This window comes from Muntiacus reevesi, chromosome 1 (genome assembly GCF_963930625.1).
Source record: "Muntiacus reevesi chromosome 1, mMunRee1.1, whole genome shotgun sequence".
NCBI lineage: Eukaryota > Metazoa > Chordata > Mammalia > Artiodactyla > Cervidae > Muntiacus > Muntiacus reevesi.
The window spans coordinates 282,881,096-282,904,921 of NC_089249.1; the positions used below are offsets into that span (position 1 = coordinate 282,881,096).

Sequence of the window (23,826 nt, forward strand, 5' to 3'; positions counted from 1 at the left end):
ACAACAAGGAGTGATAAGAAGGCCTTCTTAAGTGAACATTGCTAAGAAGTAGGGGAAAACAGTAGAATGTGAAAGACTAGAGATCTCTTCAAGAAAATTGGAGATACCAAATTCCATATATATGTGTTAGCATCCTGTATTGGTGTTTTTCTTTCTGGCTTACTTCACTCTGTATAATGGGCTCCAGTTTCATCCACCTCATTAGAACTGATTCAAAAGTACTTAGCCTCCAACTAATAAAAATAATTGGGGGAAAAAAAGGCAAAAAAAAAAAGAAAATTGGAGATACCAAGAGAACAGTTCATGCAAAGACAGACATGAGAAAGGACAGAAACAGCAAGGGCCTAACAGAAGCTGGAGAGATTAAGAGGAGGTAGCAAGACTATGCAGACCTATACAAAAAAAGGTCTCAATGACCGAGACAACCACAATGGTGGAGCCACTCACCTAGAGCCAGACATCCTGGAGTGTGAAATCAAGTGGACCTCAGGAAGCATTACTACCAGCAAAGCTAGTGGAGGGATGAAATTACAGCTGAGCTATTTCAAATCCTAAGTGATGTTGCTGTTAAAGTGTTGCACTCAGTATGTCATCAAATTTGGAAAACTCAGCAGTGGCCACAGGATTGGAAAAGGTCAGTTTTCATTTCAAAGAAAGATGATGGCAGAGAATGTTCAAATACCATAAACTGCACTCTTTTCACATGCTAGCAAGGTAATGCTGAAAATCCTTCAAGTTAGGCTTCAGCAGTATGTGAACTGAGAACTTCCAGATGTACAAGCTGAGATCAAATTGCAAACATTCATTGCAGCATAGAGAAAAGCAAGGGACTTCCAGAAAAACATCTACTTCTGCTTGATTGACTACACTAACGCTTTTGACTGTGTGGATCACGACAAACTGTGGAAGATTGTTAAAAAGATGGGAGTACCAGGTCATCTTACCTGTCTCTTGAGAAACATGTATGTGGGTCAAGAAGCAACAGTTAGAACCAGACATAGAAAAGTTGACTGGTTCCAAATTGGGAAAAGAGTATGTCAAGGCTGTATATTGTCACCTTGCCCATTTAACTTCTATACATAGTACAGCATGTGAAATGCCAAACTGGATGAAGCACAGTTGGAATCAAGATTGCTGGGAGAACTGTCAACAACCTCAGATGTGCAGATGATGCCACTATATTGGCAGAAAGCAAAGAGTAACTAAAGAGCTTCTTGATGAAGGTGAAAGAGGAAAGTGACAAAGTTGGCTTAAAACTCAACATTCAAAAACTGAAGATCATGGCAACTGGTCCCATCACTTTGTGGCAAACAGATGGAAAAAAGGAGAAACAGTGGCAGATTTTATTTTCTTGGGCTCCAAAATCGCTGTGGATGGTGACTGCAGCCTTGAAATTATAAGACATTTCCTTCTTGGAAGAAAAACTATGACCAACCTAGATAGTGTATTAAAAAGCAGAGACATCACTTAGCCAACAAAGATTCATATAGTCAAAGCTGTGGTTTTTCCAGTAGTCATGTATAGATGTGAGAGTTGCACTATAAGGAAGGTTGAATGCTGAAGAATTGATACTTCTGAACTGTGGTGTTGGAGAAGAATCTTGAGAGTCCCTTGGACTGCAAGGAGATCCAACCAGTCAATCTAAAGGAAATCAAGACTGAATATTCATTGGAAGGACTGATAGTGAAGCTGAAACTTCAATACTTTGGCCACCTGATGCAAAGTGCCAACTCATTGGAAAAGACTTTATTGTTGGGAAAGATTGAGGACAAAAGGAGAAGGGGGCGAGAGAGGATGAGGTGGTTGGATGGCATCACCGACTCAATGAACATGACCTGAGCCAGGCTCTGGGAGGTAGTGAAGGAGAGAAAAGCCTGGCGTGCTGCAGTTCATAGGGTTGCAAAGAGCCGGACACTGCTTAGCAACTGAACAACAGCAAAGTCTGCAGGTGGTAAATTCGGCTTTTGTAAAAAGTTTTTTGTCTAAAAAAGTTTTTATTTCACCTTCTTTTTTTTTTGAAATATATTTTGCTGGGTATAGAATTTTTTTTTGGCAGGTTTTTTTTCTTGTTAGTTCTTTAAAGATGTTGCCCTTTGGTGCTCTGAAGGAGAAATCTGTTCTTACCATTTTCTTTGTGGCTGTATGTGGTTTGTATTTCTTTGGCAGCTTTTAGGGTTTCTTTTTTATTATTGATTTTGAAAAATTTTATTCTGATACTCCTTTATGTAATTTTTTCTCTGCTTGTGTTTATGGGTTTTGAGCTTCTTATATCTGAAAGTTTATAATTTTTACCAAATTTGGAAAGCTTTCAGCCATTATTTCTTTGTGTGTATTCTCTGTCTACGTTCCTCTCCCTTGTGTCCTCTGGAGACTCCAGTACATGTACATCATGCTGTTTGTATCATGGTCTGATGGTCTGTTTACTTCCCCTCTTGTCCTGTTTTGTTTCTGTTTCATTTTGGTTAGTTTGTATGGTTATATCTACAGTTTTACTAATCTTATCTTCTGCAGTGTCTAACCTGCTTTTAATTTCATGCACTGTATTTTTCATCTCAGGTATTATAGATTTGCCTGAATAATTATGATTTGGGTCTTTTCTTCAATCTTCCATATATCTACTTGACACATTCACCTAAATTTTAGAGTCTCAGTGGACTTTATCATTCCTTCTCATTTGTTCGTAAAGTTGTATGAGTTTATTCATTCCCAGATATTGTTTGTTTGTTTCTCTACCATCTTGTTTATATTGTAGAAAATATGCATCATCTCTGTCTGTATACTTACAGGCACATCTTTGATTGTATGCCATGTTAGTACCTTTTTCAAAGTTAAAAAATACTTTAAAGAGTAAATGCATGCTAATTTTATAAAATATAAGGAATCCTATATAGTATTGAATTAAGTGAATTTAACTATGATTTTCCTTTGAAGTTCTATAGTTTGCTCGAAGATATACTGAAATATTGGAAAAGATATTCAAAACAACTGCCTCACAGCTGTGTGTTCTGATAGCTAGAATTACACTAATGGTTTTATATTTACTAAGCCTCAAAATACTCACAAAAACATTTGTGGGGCTTCACTTACATGGGTGGGAGTCTCAATGCTTCTGTTTTATGCACAGCATATTCAGAAAAGACAGGATGAGCTCTTGCACATTATATATGCCCATACCAGTCAGTCTAGAGAAGCTTGCAAGGAACATTCTTCATCAGCTTTTATAACAAGAGAGAGGAAACAAACTCTTTTTCAAATTCTTTTCTTCTCTATGAGAAACAGAGAGGAAAACTAAAGAATTGGTAAAATACCTGATTATCTACAAGTCCTCACTTACCCAAAGCAGACAGAGTGCGAGCGTGTCTACTGCTTGAGCTGTGGGGGATTAGTTGGAAGTCTCATTCAAAAGTAAAATTTTCTGTAATGGGAAAGTAGATTTTCTTAAATTGCCTCTTCATGCGTTATGAATGGTTCTGTGATATATTATAGCCAATTAAAAGTGATTAGATCCATTGAGTTGTCTCTTTGGAGTACTTTAATTATGAAAACCGGTTTGAAATGAGTCCAGACTTGAGACAGATGGTTGAATTTGTGTTTAAATAAATCTAAATCTTAAAAATGAATGAAACTTAGGAAAAGCTCTTTTAGTTGATTTCCTGGAGTCCACTAAGAATGGCAACTGACTTTCTTATTTGATAACCCCTAAATATTGGGGATTTAAAAAATTCAGAATCATGTATGAATGATGTATGGAGGCCCTCTAGGAAAATACTCTGAAATTCAAATTATCTCTCAGTTCAACATATGGAAGAAATGTGTTTTGAATACAGAATTTACTAAAGACCAAAATATAGTTCAGGCTATGTTTTTTGGTTATTGGTCTATTGAAATGAGCTGAAAGTGGGAGGTTTTTCTCTTTTTTGAATCTACTTATTTATATATATTAGCTGCTAACTTATGGCATGAATGCTTTTCAGCGTATAGAACTTAATATGATAGGACTTTTACAAAGTCATAAGGAATAATGGCACTCTTAATTATTAATCTAATTTACATTGGGTTAAAGCTGTATAAATTGGAATGACAGTTATAATATTTGCATCAGATGCTGAGATATTATGTGGGATAGGATCTGCTATGTGATTCATTTATATTCTGCAGATAACATCCTAAAAACAATATGAGAGTAAAATAATTTGATTTGTCCCTACTTTGCTTAGTTTTATTAAGTAAATAAAGCTAAGTTTCATATACAACAAGATTAAGAGAAGTTATATTCTTTTGCTGATTTTCCTCTATATTTTGTAGGTGAGCTCCTTAACAATATTAGTTTTGGACTTGATTACTAGAAAGATGATATAAACAGATGCAGAAGGTAAAATTGTAATCTTTCTCTAACTTTTAATTTTAAAAAAGTTAAGTTTACTTTAAAAAAATAAGAACTGTATCAATCTGTGCATTTTCTTGTTATATACCAGGCACTGTTATTTGTATCAGTGATATTGTAGATAACGGAGCACATAGAAATCCCTGCCTCTTGGAGGTTGTATTTTAGAACCGAAGCTAGCTAATTAGTCAAATAAGGAAATGAAACATGCAGCATGTTAGGTGATAACAGGTGTGATGGAGGAAACCTGGTAGGTAGACAGGGTGTAGAGGAAATAAGGAAATGAAACATGCAGCATGTTAGGTGATAACAGGTGTGATGGAGGAAGCCTGGTAGGTAGACAGGGTGTAGAGGAAATAAGGAAATGAAACATGCAGCATCTTAGGTGATAACAGGTGTGATGGAGGAAGCCTGGTGGGTAGACAGGGCGTAGAGGAAATAAGGAAATGAAACATGCAGCATGTTAGGTGATAACAGGTGTGATGGAGGAAGCCTGGTGGGTAGACAGGGTGTAGAGGAAATAAGGAAATGAAACATGCAGCATGTTAGGTGGTAAAAGGTGTGATGGAGGAAACCTGGTGGGTAGACAGGGTGTAGAGGAAATAAGGAAATGAAACATGCAGCATGTTAGGTGATAACAGGTGTGATGGAGGAAGCCTGGTAGGTAGACAGGGTGTAGAGGAAATAAGGAAATGAAACATGCAGCATGTTAGGTGATAACAGGTGTGATGGAGGAAACCTGGTGGGTAGACAGGGTGTAGAGGAAATAAGGAAATGAAACATGCAGCATGTTAGGTGGTAACAGGTGTGATGGAGGAAGCCTGGTGGGTAGACAGGGCGTAGAGGACGGTCCGGTGAGGTGTCACAGGGGAAAAGCATTTAAATGAAGGGTGAGGAGTGAGGGAGTGAACATGTGGCTGTCTGTACTCCGACAGAGGAGAAGTGGAAGCAGAGTCCCTGAGCTGGGAGCGTGTAGGGAGTCTCTGAGGAGTAGCAGGGTGCCTGTGTGGCCGGAACTGAGGGGAGGTACGAGAAAGAACGGAGAGGAAGAACGGCGGTAGGCATGAGGGGAGGCACGCATTACGCGGGGTCTTGCTAGGGCTTCCCTGGTGGCTCAGTGGGTGAAGAATGCGCCTGCAATGTGGGAGACCTCGGCTGGGAAGGTCCCCTGGAGAAGGGAAAGGCTACCCACTCCAGTATTCTGGCCTGGAGAACTCCATGGACTGTGTAGTCCATGGGTCACAAAGAGTCGGACGTGACTGAGCGACTGTCACCTTCACTTTGCTAGTGGAAAGCCATTGGAGGGTTTGAGCAAAGGAATGACATGAGCTTTTTGTTTTCCTCCAGCACTCAGCTTTCTTTATTTTTTAATTTTTATTTTTTCCAATTATTTTTATTAGTTGGAGGCTAATTACTTTACAATATTGTAGTGGTTTTTGCCATACATTGACATGAATCACCATGGATTTACATGAACGACATGAACTTAAGTTTTAAGAGAAGAATTCTGGTAGCTTTGTTGACAATACTATGAGTGGTTTGGGAGGGATGGAAATACTGTTACTTCTAGGCTATTGGAGTAATCTGGGCAAGGGCTCATGTTATCTTGGACCTGGCTGGCAGCAGCAGAAGTGATGAGAAGTGGTCAAATTCTGGGTATATATACACAGCTGATTCTTGTTGTTTGTGGTAGTTATATTCTATGAAATCAATGTGAATCCTAAATTAACTTTAGCTGATTACTGTATCATTGCCCTGCGTGAGGATAACATAAGAAGTTGGATCCCTTTAAGCAGGGTCACAGCATTTTTGACAATTGATCAGTACATCACTTTATGTTTTGTGTCCTTCTGTTTAAAGACACCTTCTTTAATGTATCTTGTTGACTCATTAACATTAGACTCACAGCTAGCAGTTTTGTAATTCATGACTCAACACAGCTATCTAACACATACTTGCTCCATAAGGCACATGGCAGGCTTCTTGAGCATAAAAGCGCCAGGCAGCAGTTCAGCACAGTGCTTGGGGATCATTTTAAACAGCAGAATTACCAACAAAAGGATCATTAAAAAGAAATTTCTGCTTTTTAAAAAAATTTATTTATTTTAATTGGAGTCTAATTATAATATTGTAGTGGTTTTTGCCACACATTGACATGAATCAGTCACGGGTGTACATGTGTCCCCATCCTGACCCTCCCTCCCGCCTCCCTCCCCGTCCCTCAGGGTCATCCCAGTGCACCAGCCCCGAGCGCCCTGTCTCATGCCTCGAACCTGGACTGACGATCTGTTTCACATGTGATAATATACATGTTTCTTTATTGATTTTTCTTATTGTGTAAGTATACCTGCTTTGAAACATACATATTAAAACCAAGTTTTTTTTCTGTCATTGAGACTTTTTATCTGTAGGCTAAATAACTGAATTTTTAGATATAATGAACATTTAGATACTTTTGAGCTTTAATGAGTTTTTACAACTTTCTATTTTTAATTTTGACATTATTTCAGAACAACAGAAATTTTGAAAGATGAATACAAAGAATTCTCATATATACTTCAGCCATATTCTACAAATATTAGTGTTTTAGCAGCTGTACATGAGAAGGAAGCTGAAAACTGGTTCCTCTGTCTTTTTGACATGTTCCTGTTATTTATTGAACACTTATTTCCTGGCTCATCTTATGCTTTCCCTGTTCTAGGTTTGGCTTCATTTCTCTAAGGATCCGTAGCTTTCACTTAGTGGAAAATGATGTTTAAAAGCCAATATTTGGCCCTGGGTGTGTGCATTGCTGCCGGGGTGTCTTTGTTCGCGGTCCCTTCAGCCAACAGAGATGGGAAGTAAGCAGGTGTGCACACACATACAGGCATGCATCTGTGCCTACTTCTGTGTCTGTTGCTCTGTCTATACTGAAACTGAAGGATTCACATTGCTACTTCCAATTCTACTCAAACACCGAACAGTTCATTGTCTTTTCCTATTTACGTATTTGTAATCTCCTTCTTTGACAGTGAGAAAACTGGCTGCTATTATTCACAGTGTACTTACCTGTTCAGTCCTAAAAGGTGATTTCACAATTGCTAACTTACGCCTCTGAAAAAAGAAACCTACTTACTGTAGTTCAGTATTTGTTTAGAGCTCTTTTTGCCTTTTGTCTTCCTCTGGGGTCAGATATTGTTTGCAAAATTAACTTGGGTTAATCTTTTTACTCCCCACTCTTTACATTACAGACTGGGAAATACAGCTTGGTTCTTGTTGTTCAGTTACTCAGTCATTCTGACTCTTTGCGACCCCATGGACTGCAGCACACCAGGCTTCCTTGTCCTTCACCAACTCCTGGAGCTTACTCACACTTATGACCATCGAGTTGGTGATGCCATCCAACCGTCTCATCCTCTGTCGTCCCCTTCTCCTCCCGCCTTCAATCTTTCTCAGCATGGGGGTCTTTTCCAATGAGTTGGCCCTTCACATCAGGTGCCTGAAGTGTTGGAGCTTCACCTGCAGCATCTGTCCCTCCAAAGAATATTCAGGGTTGATTTCCTTTACGATTGATTGTTTGGCCTCCATGCAGTCCAGTGGACTCTAAAGTCTTCTCTAGCACCACACTTGTCTCTGTTGTGTCCCACTTTAAGTTGCTCTTCCTCCCTTACCCTAGTTGACTCACTTTACTTATTTTGTTAATGGTTAGACATTAATGGTTCTACAAGTCAGGACTGCATAGAACTATATATTTAGAGGACCGTGTCTTCCTCATTTCTGCTTCTTTCTTATACAGAAACTGTAGTATTATGATATGCTTTTTTATTTTGATTTTCCACCTGACATTATGTCCTAAAATATTACAGTATTTCAGTTCGTAAATTTCTTTGTTGTTTTTAACCGCTGCATACCACTTCATTATAAGTTATTCAGGCACTTTTCTATGTATGGGCATATTTCAATTTTTTTCAATTATTTACACTACTACCTGAATAAACTTGTACATAAAGTTATTTTTTTAATTGTTGAAGCAATATCTTTATTTTTGAAGCAATATCTTAAGTATAAACTTCTAGAAATGTGAATGTAGGGTAACAATATAAATGTGTGTGTAGTTTTGTTAGATATTGTCAGATTTCCTTCTATAAAATTTATACCAATTTACATTTCCACCAACTGTGTATCGGTTTCTCTACATTGTTGTCAGAACAGTGTTTGTTAATTTGGTAGGTAATTTTGATTTACATTTCTTCTGCTATGAGTGAGGTTGACCATCTTTTCATATCTTTAAAGGCCATTTATTTATTTATTTTATTTTTTTTAAAGGCCATTTAAAAGTAATTTTTAGTGAATTCTTTTGCCCTTTTTTTAAAATTGAAATTTGATTTTTTCTTCTGTAATTTAAAGAATTTAAAGATATATTACAGTGAATAGCCCTTTTTCTGTTATACATGGGACATATGTTTTCTGTGAGTCTGTTGGTTGTTGTTTGACTGTTTATAGTCTTTTTTTTTTCTGCAAATGATGATATTCTAGCTATTCATAAACAAACTGAGAAATAAACTGTCCTTTGTCTCTGTCCCAAGAGTCTTGTGTCTTTTGCCCGCATCCATGAAATTGAGGCAACCCAACTTTTTACCTTGCCGTGTAGGGTACAATCTCATACCTTTCATTTTCGTGACAGAAATATGCGTCCTTTTATTTTTAGTTGTTTTTCTGTAGGATTTTTACTTCTTTCCCTTTTCAGAGTTCTTTCATCTTAACCATTTCTCTCTCTGAAGAATCACCTTTCCAAGACTGCCTCCCTTGTCTTTCACGTGCATTTTAAAGTCCCTTTCTTGAGGTCAGTTCTGTGATCAGCCATTACACGTTTTCAGTATTTTCACAGGTAGGGTAGACCTCCTTATCCTCATGGTGGTTTTAGATGAGTCTTAGGCATACTGCTAGCGCTTGCCTGCCTCTCTTTTCTCTTCAGTGCATTTTTCTTTTATTTCCCCCTTTCCCCCCCAGAACAGTCTTTGGTGCCCATGAAGGCTTGCAGTGGGAGGCTGCAAGATCATTTTCAAAGATTTGATGTTTATTTTTCTACTCACTGCAAATTTAAACTTTGAACATTCTCTGTTATACTGAGGGTGCAGGTTTTATTTGTTTTTCTTTTTGTTCTTTATTATGTTTTTAGATAATATGTGGGAGACTCAGAATTATGCTGCTGCCCATATTGTAGCTACTCAGAATCCCCCCATTCATAGCATTGTTATTATAGAATATAGATTTACCATGAAATACCATTCAATATGTAGGTTATTAAAAGACTGTGGGTCAGTTGCATCTAGCAGTCACTATGTACAAGGAAATGATACTGCACAGAGCTAGGGAACTTGCTCTTTATATTGAATTTTTAAATATCACTATTTTAGTTCTTTGAACAGTTTAAAACGTGTAATGTTTTTCAATAAATATTTCTTGATTGATACATAAAATTTTGTTATAATAGTATGGATGCATCTCTTATATTTTTTAATACTTTATAGGAGCATATAATCAAAAAGACTGTTTTCAGCTCTCCAAATTCTGTCTTCTTTGTTATTAACTGTGCGTTTGGCAATTTTCTGCCATTTAATTTCCATCACAACCCAGTGGATTGAGTAGGGCAGACAATTTAACTCCCAGGATTAAAAATTAGAAGCTGAAATTTATATTAAATGACTTGCTTGGATTGTACAGCTAATCAAAGGAGAAACCGAGATGAAAAGTGACTTCTTAACTTTGTTATTGTCAGAACATCATTGAGTAAAGTAGATAGCTTTTTCATTGTTCCCACATAGCATACTTGTTCCTACTTTAGCTTCCATGAGAAAAAAACACATGCAGATATTTGGGCCAAGTAACTTGTACGTTAAGATGAATTCTTGTTCATGTTCTTCTTACTCAGAGTAATAAGTATTGTATGAGGAGGAATGTTTTGAAAGAAAGGAAAAATGTAAGGTGATAAAACATTTATTTATTCACATCAAAGCAGAGACTACTTGCAGGCAAGTAGTCTTTACTTTTGGAAAATAATCACTTCTCATTTGTTACCCGGAGGCTTTTCACCATAATATTTAACAAATGATAAATGCTTCAGAGGTTTTTAATAAAAAATACTTGACTTTCTAGACTAACTTAATGACTAGTCTAGCCTGTCTCCTGTAAATGTCAAACATCCATAATTGAGTTTTGCTAGCTTCATAATATTGTTTGTGGCACGACATGTTGTGTACACACTCTGTTATTACAAACATTAAATGGATTTGTCAACAAGTGGAGGAAAAAGAATTGTAATTTAGTCTCTTTGTGAATTTTGTTATGTGGAGAAAGAAAAATTGGATGTTTTCCTCCCTGTTAATTGACACATAGAATGACTCCATGTCCTGCTTCAGTGCTTCTTGTCATTAAAAAAAATAAAAGCATACATCAACAGAGGTATGATTCTGTGTCTGTCACTAGGATTTATTCACTGTGTGTAGTTCACATTAATTTTAAGCTAAGGTATGGTTATTTAAAAGTTAGGAAAGTATAATGTTGATCTGAGATACTCTGAACTAAAATGCTATGCAGCAGGAATCCTGGTGCATAATTTTTTATAATATATTTTGTTAAGTGAATAGAATTAAAAAAAATTTAGTTACAGCTGGTTTTCACACAGTATTACTATTTCTTGAATTTACTTACATAGTCTGTTTGAAACCCTAAATATTTTTTAAAACAAATCAGGTAAAAGTACAGTAGACTCTTTTCAAATCATGGCATGTTTTTGATGTTTTTGAAGCTTTTTATTAATATCTACAAGGGAGGAAGTACAGGGTGCATGCGTATAACCAAGCGCACGAGAGTCTGAGCGTAGAGGACAACAGGCTGTACTAAGACATTCCCCTGATTTATTTCAGTTTTAGACCCAAAGCTATTTTAAATGAAATTTGCATGTTATGTATTATTATTATTGTTTTAATATAATGGATTCTACCTTGGATGTTTTCAAAGGCTTTTAATCATTTTCTAAATTTGCAGACAACTACTGGTAGGCTGTTTATAGACTTTGGCTACGATAGCCTTCTTCAGATTGTTGGTCATACACTGTATCTGATAAAGAGAAAGAAATTAACTGAGACGTTCTTAAGTTTTCTAATATTATTTTGGATTATAAAATCTTAGTGAGCCAAGTGTGGCGTATTTTGTGAATCATTTCTACACCAGCTAGAAAGACAGATGGGTCGTGTGCAGCTTAAAAATCTGTGCGGATAGGATGACAGATGGGTGGTTTAAATGTCTCCATGAAAATGTGTGTGTGGAAAGCTTAACTCCTGAAGTTACACTCAAAAAATCTGAGTAATTAATTGGGAATAATAGAGTTTATACAAAAAAAGCAATATTTTTTAAGGAGGGAAATAAAATATGGGATTCATTGAATTTGCTAGTTATAATTTTAAGCCTACAATAAAAATCAACAAACTTTAAACTTACAATAAAAATCAACAAATTAGAATTCAGTTAGAATACAGTCCTCAAATAGTGCTGCCTGGTTTTCTGATTATGGACATGTGGACTCTATAAGACTTCTTTGTTACTTGGAGTTAATTTAACTGCCTAATTGTACCTGAAATTTTGACATGTCTGTTGTCAGAATTTGTTGACTATCAAGTAAGAGCACCATAAACCTGCCTAAAGATGATGAAACCAAACCAAACCCAAACAGACCCGACTCTAAGAAAAGGCTCTTAGAGAAAGGGCTGCTCCGGCAACTTCTGCAGCAAATGTCCTCGGACCTTCAGTGCAGCAGGTGTTCAGGCATTAATGTGACTTAGCTCCCAGCTGAAAGGTTTGTTCCTGTTTGATTGGGTATGCAGTTTGGATCTTGGGTGACAGCTTTGTATGGGAGTCTCTGCCTGAGTTGTGTTGGTTGGTAGAAAAGGGGGTTGTTATTTTAGAACAAGGCTGCAGGACTGATCATAGATGTATCAACTGTACTGACTTTTGGAGACTTTTTGGAAATGTATTTCTGCAAGAAGTTTGTTAAGTAGCAATGTTTATGGGCAAATTATTTATACAGAATATTCAGTGAAGAAATGATTAACTGAACGTGGGTAAGCAGATGTGTTCCTAAGAATGTTTAAAATCATTTGTGATTATTATTACTGAAGTGTCTTATTAATTGCTAAGTTAAAAAATTAACCTTCATGTCATGCAAAGTAAGTTACAACCACTTTAGGAATTTATATTAACAGAGGACAAAAATTTATTGGTTTCTGAATGAACATTTTTAAAAATTAAAAATTCAGATGATAGAATTTTTTTTTTTAAATCGCAGCATCCTACTTAATAAGGGTAAGAACTTTTTAATGAATTTCTTATTTCAGTTATATATTTTAAAGTTTATGTGATTATTTACTAGTTCATGGCATATAATATATTATCCTGTGTGTTGTGATCAAAAAGTAAGAAGACCTACTTCTCTTACAGCTAGTATTATCTTTTTCTGATCCCTTCAGATCAGAACTGAATTAATATATTTGCTCCCCTACTCCTGCTGTAGAATTAGGACGTCTTTCCAGTCAGCTGTGAAAGGGCTTAGGAAAGACATTCTAGTGATTAGATTATTTTCTCATCAGCGAGTTCTTTATGTTATAAAGTGAAATAGGTTATCCAGGGCAGTATTTTTTGAATAATTTTGATAATTATTAAAATATCCTCGTGTGCACGAACAAGCTAATGTCTGTAACTGGAGAAGTCACGCCGCATTGTATGCAGCTTCCCTGGAGGAGTCAGTGGTGGTTCTAGTAGTTGGAAACACTAGAATTTGTTGGTAATAGAGACAGGCCAGTTTGCTGAAAGAATTTGTGTGCTTTTCCACCAGCTGAATGTGGTTCCTTTCCTTCAGAATTGGCAGAGTGATAAGAAACAGAATTGTTCCAATTCTGTTGGTCTGCCTGAGGAAGTCTGATGTCTCCTCTCGTTGCAAAAGCTCTGGTTTGTTCTCTGCTTTTGGCCCTGGGCTGGGGACTTTCTCCAACAGGAGGTACTTTTCAGACTCCTGTCTATAGGGAGTACCCAAGTGGGTGCTGAGCCTAAACAGAGTGGAAGCAGAGAAAAGCCTCTGGCGTCAAGAATTCTCAACATAAGATTTATTTGGGGGGAAGGATTCATTTGGTGAGCTCTCCTTGGATAGAGGGCAAAAACTTTTATGAAGTCTAGATAATTGACAAGAAATATTTGTTCTGTTTGCTTCAAAAATTGAAGATCTGATTAAAAATTTTATTTGTTTATATCTTCACTCATTTATATTGCCAACCTGTAAATATTTTCTGAATGATTTTAGTAAGGGAATCATATAAATTTTTAATTTATTACTTTGTCATCTTCTAGACTTCTTCTGTATCAAGTCTAAATTTCTCTGCTTGATTTTCAAGTCATTCACAACTTAAAATTGTCTTAGCTATACAGCTTATTTCCTTCATTTTCTCAAAACTTGCTATTTTTGAGCTATTTCTTTGCTTGCCTATGTAACATTGCTTATTCTCTCCATGTTTTCACTCAATAGTTCAAATCATCAGGCCGTGGGCTGTTGTCAAAGACTCTGTTTTGCGAAATGTAGAATTCCCAATGTCTAGCCCAGTTCCTGGGGATGAGCAGTTAATAATATTTATTGAATGAAATGAAGGAAGAAATGGAGAGAGAGTGAGGTGAAGGAACTATTGTCTCTCCTGTCTTTCTTACACTTTTCCAGACTTGCCTCATTTTTTAAGGTCTGGTTTCTCCATAGAGTCTCCTCTGACTTCCCTGGTCTATATTGACATCTCAAAAGTAGACCTTCAAATTTAACATTATTCACAAACTTTCTTGTTTTCTTGGTTATGCAGTTTCATGTGCACTGTCATTCCAATTTGGTGTAAGCTCCTTGAAGATGAGAAGGAGCATGTATCTGTACATATTTTCAAAAAAATTGTATATTGACCTTTATTCATCAAACATGTCCTGCAGGGTACGCCTGCTTCAGAGCATCCTTTGTACAAAGTACTGACAAGTAAACACAATATGTGTTCAGTAGCCTTTTGATTATTCATAAGATGTATGAGATAACATGAATTAGTGGTAACTCAGTTTGCATATAGTGAAGATAGAACTTTTAAAATTACCTTCTAACTTTATTCAACCTTTTTTTTTTTCAGGGAAAGAAACTGAAAAGGCTAAGGAACGTTACGACAAAGCCACAATGAAACTCCATATGTTGCATAATCAGTATGTGTTGGCATTGAAAGGGGCACAGCTTCATCAGAACCAGTATTATGACACTACACTTCCTCTGCTTCTCGATTCTTTACAAAAGATGCAAGAAGAAATGATAAAAGCACTGTAAGCTTCATTTCCCATTTGATATAAAAGCCCTTCCTGAAATGATTGTAGCATTGCTTTTTTCCTCCTAGTTAGAAGTTTCCTATAAAATTTGTCTTTGTTTTGTAAGTGGCAACGCTGGACTAGCTCAGAGGGTGTTTCAGACCTCTTCTCCCTCGGGCCTTCTTGATTTTCCTTGATATCCCTTCATCTCATGCTCACTCACTCTTCTTTTTGTATGTTTTAGTTTTGCTCCAGTTAGCTGGAAATTTAAATGAAAAAAAAAAAATCCTTATTTTGATAAGCATTAAGAAGTGGATATCTATCTGTAGACCATTGAAGATTTAAATCTTGAACCTCTGCTAAGCCCAAAGGAAGTTATTTATTTATTTGCATGCTTCTAGTTGTATGAGATTACAGTGAACAAATGTTTATTGAAATTGTCTGCATGCAAAGCACACTGGTGCTTGGGGACGTAGAGATGAGTAGGGTACAATTTTTGCCTTCAAGGAACTAACAGTGTTGGTTAGTAATTCAAACGCATGCATGTTTACCATACATATCAGTTCAGTACACCACCCTTTGGTAGACTTCATCCCATTATTAATGCTGGTGAGTCCCCATTTTTCCAATAAAGGATAAAGTGATTTTAGTCAACTTGAATATGTCAGTATTTAAGGGTATTGATAAAATAGTGAAATGCCTACTTAAAATATTTAATTAGTTATGTCTTCTTTAAATTACATATTATTGACTTATAAACATTTCCTTTCCTACTTTCATTTTATGAATCAATGTTTTCTCAAATTCTCCATATGAATGTTCAGTATTTTTACCATCATGAGAACATCCTTTAGAGACATTTAATAATTTTACAAGTGTATTATCTTTACTGTCTAGTAAATTTTTCTAGATCTAGCGTTTAAAAATATAATATCACTAAAATTGAATCCTTTGTCACAAGTACTCATTCATATAACATTAGGAGACTTCTGCCTTTTCCCCCCAATTTGTCTTAAAGATGAGTGTTAACATCGTAACCACTTACTGTATCGCTTTATGAGAATTATCTAGGGACGCTCATTTGCATTCATGTCATCCAGTACGTCCAGCTGTGAGGCCCAAGGATTCTTACTAAATCTGAATTAGATTTTCTGCCTCGCTCTTTTCTTTCAGTTGTATCTGTCAGGTGATTTCTGTAACCATCCAAAATTAGCGTTGCCGGAAGCATTTTGAATTTGATTTTTTTGTTTTTTTACCCAAATAGTATTTCACTATTCAAAATAAAGTAAAAGAATTCTTCAAAATAAGAGAGATTTTTAAGGGATTCCTTTTTGTGAGTGGTGATTTTGGAAAAGAAAATTAGGGCCTTATATTTATTTGGGCACCTGCAGGGTGAGCATGTCTACCCACACTTTTTAAGGCTACTGGTGAGCAGCTGTGTATTTTTACAGCACGGCATTACCAAGTTGAGGATTAGGGTCTTTGCAACAGAATGGTTTTCTTTTTGCACTTATTACACTAGGCTGATAACTGTTATGATCATTTTTGCTACTGACTGGAGGTCAGCAGAGATTGAAAGGTCATTGGAGATATAAGCCAGCTAAACTCTGAGTATAATGTGGAAAAGAACAGAGGCCCAGGAGCAAGAGAAGACCCAGGAGGTAGGGCTTGTGAGGAAGCTGCCCACAGTGAAAGTAACATTACGGACACAGGACCTGACCCACAGCTCATGTGACCACATCGGCGTGTCTGTGGCACTGTTGAGGAGTAGATAGGGATCAGTTCAGGCTTATATTTTTGTATGTTAGATAGATGTTGAAAAATGTAACATTGCAGATCATTTGCAGTTATTCTGTTACATCAAATGTAAGTTGTTAATTCATACATTTTTATACTCCGTTTACTTCACTATACAGGTAAATGAAATAAGGTGGTGCATGGAGCCACCATCTGTAAAAATTGGCATTACATTTCTCATTTTTATCATTTTAAACCCTTTATGGGCCTGTGTTTCCCTGATAAAACTTTAAAATGTTCTAAACCTTTCCTCTTCTTTTCAGAAAAGGTATATTTGATGAATACAGCCAGATAACTAGTCTTGTTACAGAGGAAATAGTGAATGTTCATAAAGAGATTCAAATGTCGGTTGAACAGATAGACCCTAGCACAGAATACAACAATTTCATAGATGTTCATAGGTATGTATAGATACTTTCATTCTTCTTTCAGTATTTTTGACAGTGTTATTTTTTGCCATGTGTTATTGAATGAATTAAAATAAGAAATATTGATGAACTTTGTTAGGACATAGGCTGTTTCCTATTAGTCTGTTTTTAATTATTTTCAGAGTCCTTTTTCAGTGATTTTATAACTATTGATATTTAATTTATATAATGCTCTTTAAAAGTTTTTCAGTTGTTGTTACATCATTGCTTAAACCCATATTTAATCCTTGAAGTAATATTTTCTTTTTAACAATTATGTAATAATAATAAACCTATTGTTTTCTGTTTGTGTTAAACTTTATTATAGTGATATTACATTTATTGTTTTCATGTATGCATCATCTTATTTTATATTGATTATCATTGAGGATGGAATAAAGCAGATTAATATCCATATTCTACAAATGAGGAAACTAAGCTGAAATTACTTGACTAGATCTTTGAGGTCTAAGGTTTAGTTTGATTTATACTATTTATTTTTGCTTTACTTTGTTAACATAATTTTAAATAAGAATAAATATTCTGCCTTTGTTGTATACTAAGACATATTATGATAGGGTATTCATATTGATCAAAATTATTTGGCATGCTTTACCAGAACAACGGCTGCTAAGGAGCAAGAAATTGAGTTTGATACTTCCTTACTAGAAGAAAATGAAAATCTACAGGCAAATGAGATTATGTGGAATAATTTAACAGCAGAAAGTTTGCAAGTAATGTAAGTATTTAGAAAATCTGAAGCTTAAACATGTGTTATTATTTATAGTTTATCAGATTTAAAATTCCAATTTTTGTTTTCTTGAAAGTAATGAAAAGTAATTAAAAATGAACTGATTTTTGTTTGGTCAAAGTGAAATGTTTTGAGAAATATGTTAATTTTACCCATTATCATCACTGATTTTGGTAATTCTGAAAATAAAAATTCTGTGTGATGTTACATTCATTTGCCCAGTTATTAATGACATGAGAATATTAGAATAATGTTTTATTTTTTTCAAAAATTTATATAATTTTTTAACCCCATTTCATCCTCTAAATGGCAGAAATATTTGGAAATGAGGTCAATGGGTATTAGAGATAAAAAAAGACTTGACAGATGTCAAAAGCATTTAGTATAAAAATTTGACTTTTGAGTTTTCGCTTTAAGCAGAAATGTCTTCTCTTATAGACTGTTAAAACACTTATAGACTATTATAGACTGTTATAGACTATTATAACTGTTATAGACTAATATTTGGCCTTGGAGTACAGAATGAAGAAGGGCAAAAGCTAATAACAGTTTTGCCAAGAGAACGCACTGGTCATAGCAAACACCCTCTTCCAACAACACAAGAGAAGACTCTATACATGGATATCAACAGATGGTCACTACCAAAATCAGACTGATTATATTCTTTGCAGCCGAAGATGGAGAAACTCTATATAGTCAGCAAAAACAAGACTGGGAGCTTGTGTGTATACCTGGGTGTGGCTCAGATCATGAACTCCGTATTGCCGAATTCAGACTTAAATTGAAGAAAGTAGGGAGAACCGTGAGACCATTCAGGTATGACCTAAATCAAATCCCTTATGATTAAACAGTGGAAGTGACAAATAGCTTCAAGGGATTAGATCTGATAGAGTGTATGATGAACTATGCATGGGAGTTCCTGACCTTGTACAGGATCCAGGGATCAAGACCATCTCCAAGAAAAAGAAATGCAAAAAGGCAAAATGGTTGTCTGAGGAGGCCTTACAAATAGCTGAGAAAAGAAGAAAAGCTAAAGGCACAGGAGAAAAGGAAAGATATTCCCATTTGAATGCAGAGTTCCAAAGAATAGCAAGGAGAGAGATAAGAAAGCCTTCCTCAGTGATTAATGCAAAGAAATAGAGGAAAACAATAGAATGGGAAAGTCAACAGATCTCTTTAAGAAAATTAGAGATACCAAGGGAACATTTCATGCAAAGATGGGCACAATAAAGGATAGAAATGGTATGGACCTAACAACAGAAGCAGAAGAGATTAAGAAGAGGTGGCAAGAATACAGAAGCAGAAGAGATTAAGAAGAGGTGGCAAGAATACACAGAAGAACTATACAAAAAAGATCTTCACAACCCAGATAATCAGGATGGTGTGATCACTCAACTAGAGCCAGACATCCTGGAATGCGAAGTCAAGTGGGCCTTATAAAGCATCACTACGAACAAAGCTAGTAGAGGTGATGGAATTGCAGTTGAGCTATTTCAAATCCTAAAAAATCATGCTGTGAAAGTGCCGCAGTCTATGCCAGCAAATTTGGAAAACTCAGCAGTGGCCACAGGACTGGAAAAGGTCAATTATCATTCCAATCCCAAAGAAAGGCAATGCCAAAGAATGCTCAAACTACCACACGGTTGCACTCTTCTCACACGCTAGCAAAGTAATACTCAAAATTCTCCAAGCCAGGCTTCAACAGTATGTGAATCGAGAACTTCCAGATGTTCAAGCTGGATTTAGAAAAGGGAAAGGAACCAGAGATCAAATTGCCAACATCTGCTGGATCATTGAAAAAGCGAGAGAGTTCCAGAAAAACATCTATTTCTGCTTTATTGACTGTGCCAAAGCCTTTGACTGTGTAGAGCACAACAAACTGTGGGAAATTCTTAAAGAGGTGGCCACCTGACCTGCCTCCTGAGAAGTCTGTGTGCAGGTCAGGAAGCAACAGTTAGAACTGGATGTGGAGCAACAAACTGGTTCCAAATAGAAAAAGGAGTAAGTCAAGGCTGTATATTGTCACCCTGCTTATTTAACTTATGTGCAGAGTACATCATGAGAAACTGGGCTGGATGAAGCACAAGCTGGAATCAAGATTGCTGGGAGAAATATCAATAACCTGAGATATGCAGATGACACCACCCTTATGGCAGAGAGTGAAGAAGAACTAAAGAGCCTCTTGATGAAAGTCAAAGAGAAAAGTGGAAAAGTTGGCTTAAAACTCAACATTTAGAAAACTAAGATCATGGCATCTAGTCCCATCACTTCATGGCAGATAGGTGGGGACACAATGGAAAGAGTGAGAGACTTTATTTTTGGGGGCTCCAAAATCACTGCAGATGGTGACTGCAGCCATGAAATTAAAAGATGCTTGCTCCTTGGAAGAAATGTTATGACCAACGTAGACAGCATATTTAAAGCAGAGACTTTACTGTGTCTGTCTAGTCAAAGTAATTGTTTTTTCCAGTAGTCATGTATGGATGTGAGAGTTGGACTTTAAAGAAAGCTGAACGCCAAAGAAGGATGCTTTTGAACTGTGGTGTTGGAGAAGACTCTGGAGAGTCCCTTGGACTGCAAGGAGATCCTACCAGTCCATCCTAAAGGAAATCTGTCCTGAATATTCATTGGAAGGACTGATGTTGAGCTGAAACTCCAATCCTTTGGCCACCTGATGTGAAGAACTCACTCACTGGAAAAGACCATGATGCTGGGAAAGATTGAAGGTGGGAGGAGAAGGGGACGACAGAGGATGAGATGGTTGGATGGCATCACCGACTCAATGGTCATGAGTTTGAGCAAGCTCTGGGAGTTGGTGACGGACAGGGAGGCCTGGCATGCTGAAGTCCACTAGGTTAGGGTCACAAAGAGTCAGACACGACTGAGTGACTGAACTGAACTTACAGACTCATATCAGTTTCTTTTCCACTTTTTGTTACTACTGTGTAAAATTTTAAAAGGGTTTTGAGAAATCTTATTTTTTTTCTTTTCAAACATTAGAAAACATAATTAAGGCATTCTTCTTTTAAAGTAAATTTAGGGCTTCCCTGGTGGCTCAGTATTAAAGAATCTGCCTGCCAATGCAGGAGACATGGGTTCAATTCCTGGATCAGAAAGATCCCGTGGAGAAGGAAATGGCACTCCACTCCATTGTTCTTGCCCGGGAAATCCCATGGACAGAGAAGGTTGGCAGGCTTCAGTCCATGGGGTTGCAATGAGTCAGACATGAGTTGGTGACTTAACAACAACAACAACAGCAATATTTAATTTGTCTCCTGATTTTGTTCAGGAGTGACACAAAGAAACTTATATTTGTTGGTAAGTGTTGTGTGTACCTACCCCTGTGTGAAAACTACAGCTGGAAGTTTTCTCATTTTCTCTTCAGTTTTAGACATGTTATATCATCTGACTTAATAAAATTTTACCTCAAAAGATTCAGCAAAAAATCCCTATCTAATATAATCAAAGAGTCTCCCTTCTACTGTTCAGTAATGTAGCATTTACAAATAATTAACTAAGTGGTAGGATCCTGGGACTAGCTCTTAGTAAGGGTTAATGTGTTTTAAGTTGGCCAGACAGGGTTGAAGAAGCTAACATATGCCTGTTGAATTACCTTCCTCAAGCTGAAGGCTTAGCAGCTATGGTGGACTGACTGTTGATGAGAGGAATGGTTCAATGGTGTACCCTGCACTAGTGGGTCTTTCTCAGAGGGTGTGATACGGTTCTTGAAGAATCTGTTCCTCCAGGTTGGATGCCCTTCACAGGAGACTCACTGTGACTCCGTGTTGCGGCGCCAGCTGTCTCTAAACCCGCGGTTCTCGCTGGGCAGTTCTTCTCAAGGGACATGTGACAATGTCTGAGATATTTTCGTTTATCAGATGGTAAGGTAGAGACCATGCCTGCTGCTAATCATCCTACAGTTCACAGGACAGCCTCCTACAACAACGAGTTATCTGGCAAAAATGTCAGTAATGCTGAGGTTGAAGAACTGTGCTCTTAACAATGGGGTTGAATGCGTGTCATAAAATGGATGGTAGAGTTTCTCAATTCTTGTGCAGTGATAAATTCCATTCCTTAATTCCAGTGCTGCTTGGTAAATGAACATGGCATAAATTACTCTTGTGTTTTTAAACCATCATATTGCCCCATCAAGATATACTTACTGTGTGTTTAAGATTGCAAGCTTTAATACTTTAAAGGACTTTAGGCTACAATTGACAATTTATTTTAATATACCAAGAAAGAATGAACATACAGATATTGGAGTGTTATGTGGTAAAATTAAAAATTGCTAATTGTTTTAAGCATATATAAAGTAAGAGATTTTGTGGCCAAAGAAGAATTTGTTCTATTGCTTTTTAGGGTATAATTAGAGCTAAAGCTAGTTATACTCATAAGTCATTATTTCTTAATTATGGTGATGAAGCAGTGAACAAAAATTCAATAAATTATAATAAATCTTTGATAATGTGATAGAAGATTTAATTGCTTACATCTTACTAACATAAACCTTTAGCTACATTTCAATGAACAGTGTCTAAATTCAGGTTCTGAGTTTAGGATTAGAATATCCTCAAGAATTTTATTCCCAGAATGAGTTATCCAGTGTGTCTGTAGGCACTGTTAAAATAATTCAGTTCCATTAAAAAAAATATATGTATGTATATGTGTGTATATATATGCATATATATTAATGTAATGCAAGATGAAAGATTTATTAAAGATTTACTGAGCATGGCCCTGCCAATCAGAACAAGACCCAATTTCCCCCTCAGTCAGTCTCTCCCATCAGGAAGCTTCCATAAGCCTCTTATCCTTCTCCATCGGAGGGCAGACAGGCTGAAAACCACAGTCACAGAAAACTAACCAATCTATTCACATGCACCACAGCCTTGTCTAACTCAATGAAACTATGAGCCATGCCGTGTAGGGCCACCCAAGACAGATGGGTCATGGTGGAGAGGTCTGACAAAACATGGTCCACTGGAGATGGGAATGGCAAGCTTCTTCAGTGTTCTTGCCTTGGGAACCCCATGAACAGAATGAGAAAGCAGAAAAAAAATAGGACACTGAAAGATGAACTCCCCAGGTCGGTAGATGCCCAGTATGCTACCAGAGATCAGTGGAGAAATAACTCCAGAAGGAAAGAAAAGACAGAGCCAAAGCAAAAACAACACCCAGTTGTGGATGTGACTGGTGATAGAAGCAAGGTTCGATGCTGTAAAGAGCAATATTGCATAGGAACCTGGAATGTTAGGTCCATGAATCAAGGCAAATTGGAAGTGGTCAACAGGAGATGGCAAGAGTGACATTGACATTTTAGGAATCAGTGATTTAAATGGACTAGAATGGGTAAATTTAACTCAGATGACCATTATATCTACTCCTGTGGGCAAGAATCCCTTAGAAGAAATGGAGAAGCCATCATAGTCAACTAAAGAGTCTGAAATGCAGTACTTGGGTGCAATCTCAAAAAGGACAGAATGATCTCTGTTTGTTTCCAAGGCAAACCATTCAATATCATGGTAATCCAAGTCTACACCCCGACCAGGAATGCTGAAGAAGCTGAAGTTGAATGGTTCTCTGAAGACCGACCAGACCTTCTAGAGCTAACACCCAAAAAACATGTCCTTTTCATTGCAGGGGCCTGGAATGCAAAAGTAGGAAGTCAAGAAACACCTGGAGTAACCACCAAATTTGGCCTTGGAGTACAGAAGGAAGCAGGGCAAAGGCTAATAGAGTTTTGTCAAGAGAACTCACTGGTCATAGCAAACAGCCTCTTAAAACAACACGAGAGAAGACCCTACACATGGACATCACCAGATAGTCAACAGCGAAATCAGATTGATTACATTCTTTGCAGCCAATGATGGAGAAGCTCTATAAGTCAGCAAAAACAAGACTGGGAGTTGACTGTGGCTCAGATCATGAATGGAGAAGGCAATGGCAATCCACTCCAGTACTTTTGCATGGAAAATTCCATGGACGGAGGAGCCTGGTAGGCTGCAGTCCATGGGGTTGCTAGGAGTCGGACATGACTGAGTGGCTTCCGTTTTACTTTTCACTTTCATGCTTTGGAGAAGGAAATGGCAACCCACTCCAGTGTTCTTGCCTGGAGAATCCCAGGAACGGGGGTGCCT

At 36.9% G+C, this 23,826-nt stretch overlaps 1 protein-coding gene across 2 annotated transcripts in view; it reads left to right on the forward strand.

Annotated features, from left to right (window-relative positions):
• FER (FER tyrosine kinase) overlaps positions 1–23,826 on the forward strand; it is a 450,974-nt gene that overhangs the window by 88,518 nt on the left and 338,630 nt on the right. For both annotated transcript variants that reach the window (XM_065923334.1, XM_065923426.1), the window contains exons 5-7: positions 14,566–14,749; positions 16,792–16,929; positions 17,555–17,674. In XM_065923334.1, the coding sequence (XP_065779406.1) occupies positions 14,566–14,749; positions 16,792–16,929; positions 17,555–17,674 (442 nt within the window). The remainder of the gene's footprint in view (positions 1–14,565; positions 14,750–16,791; positions 16,930–17,554; positions 17,675–23,826) is intronic.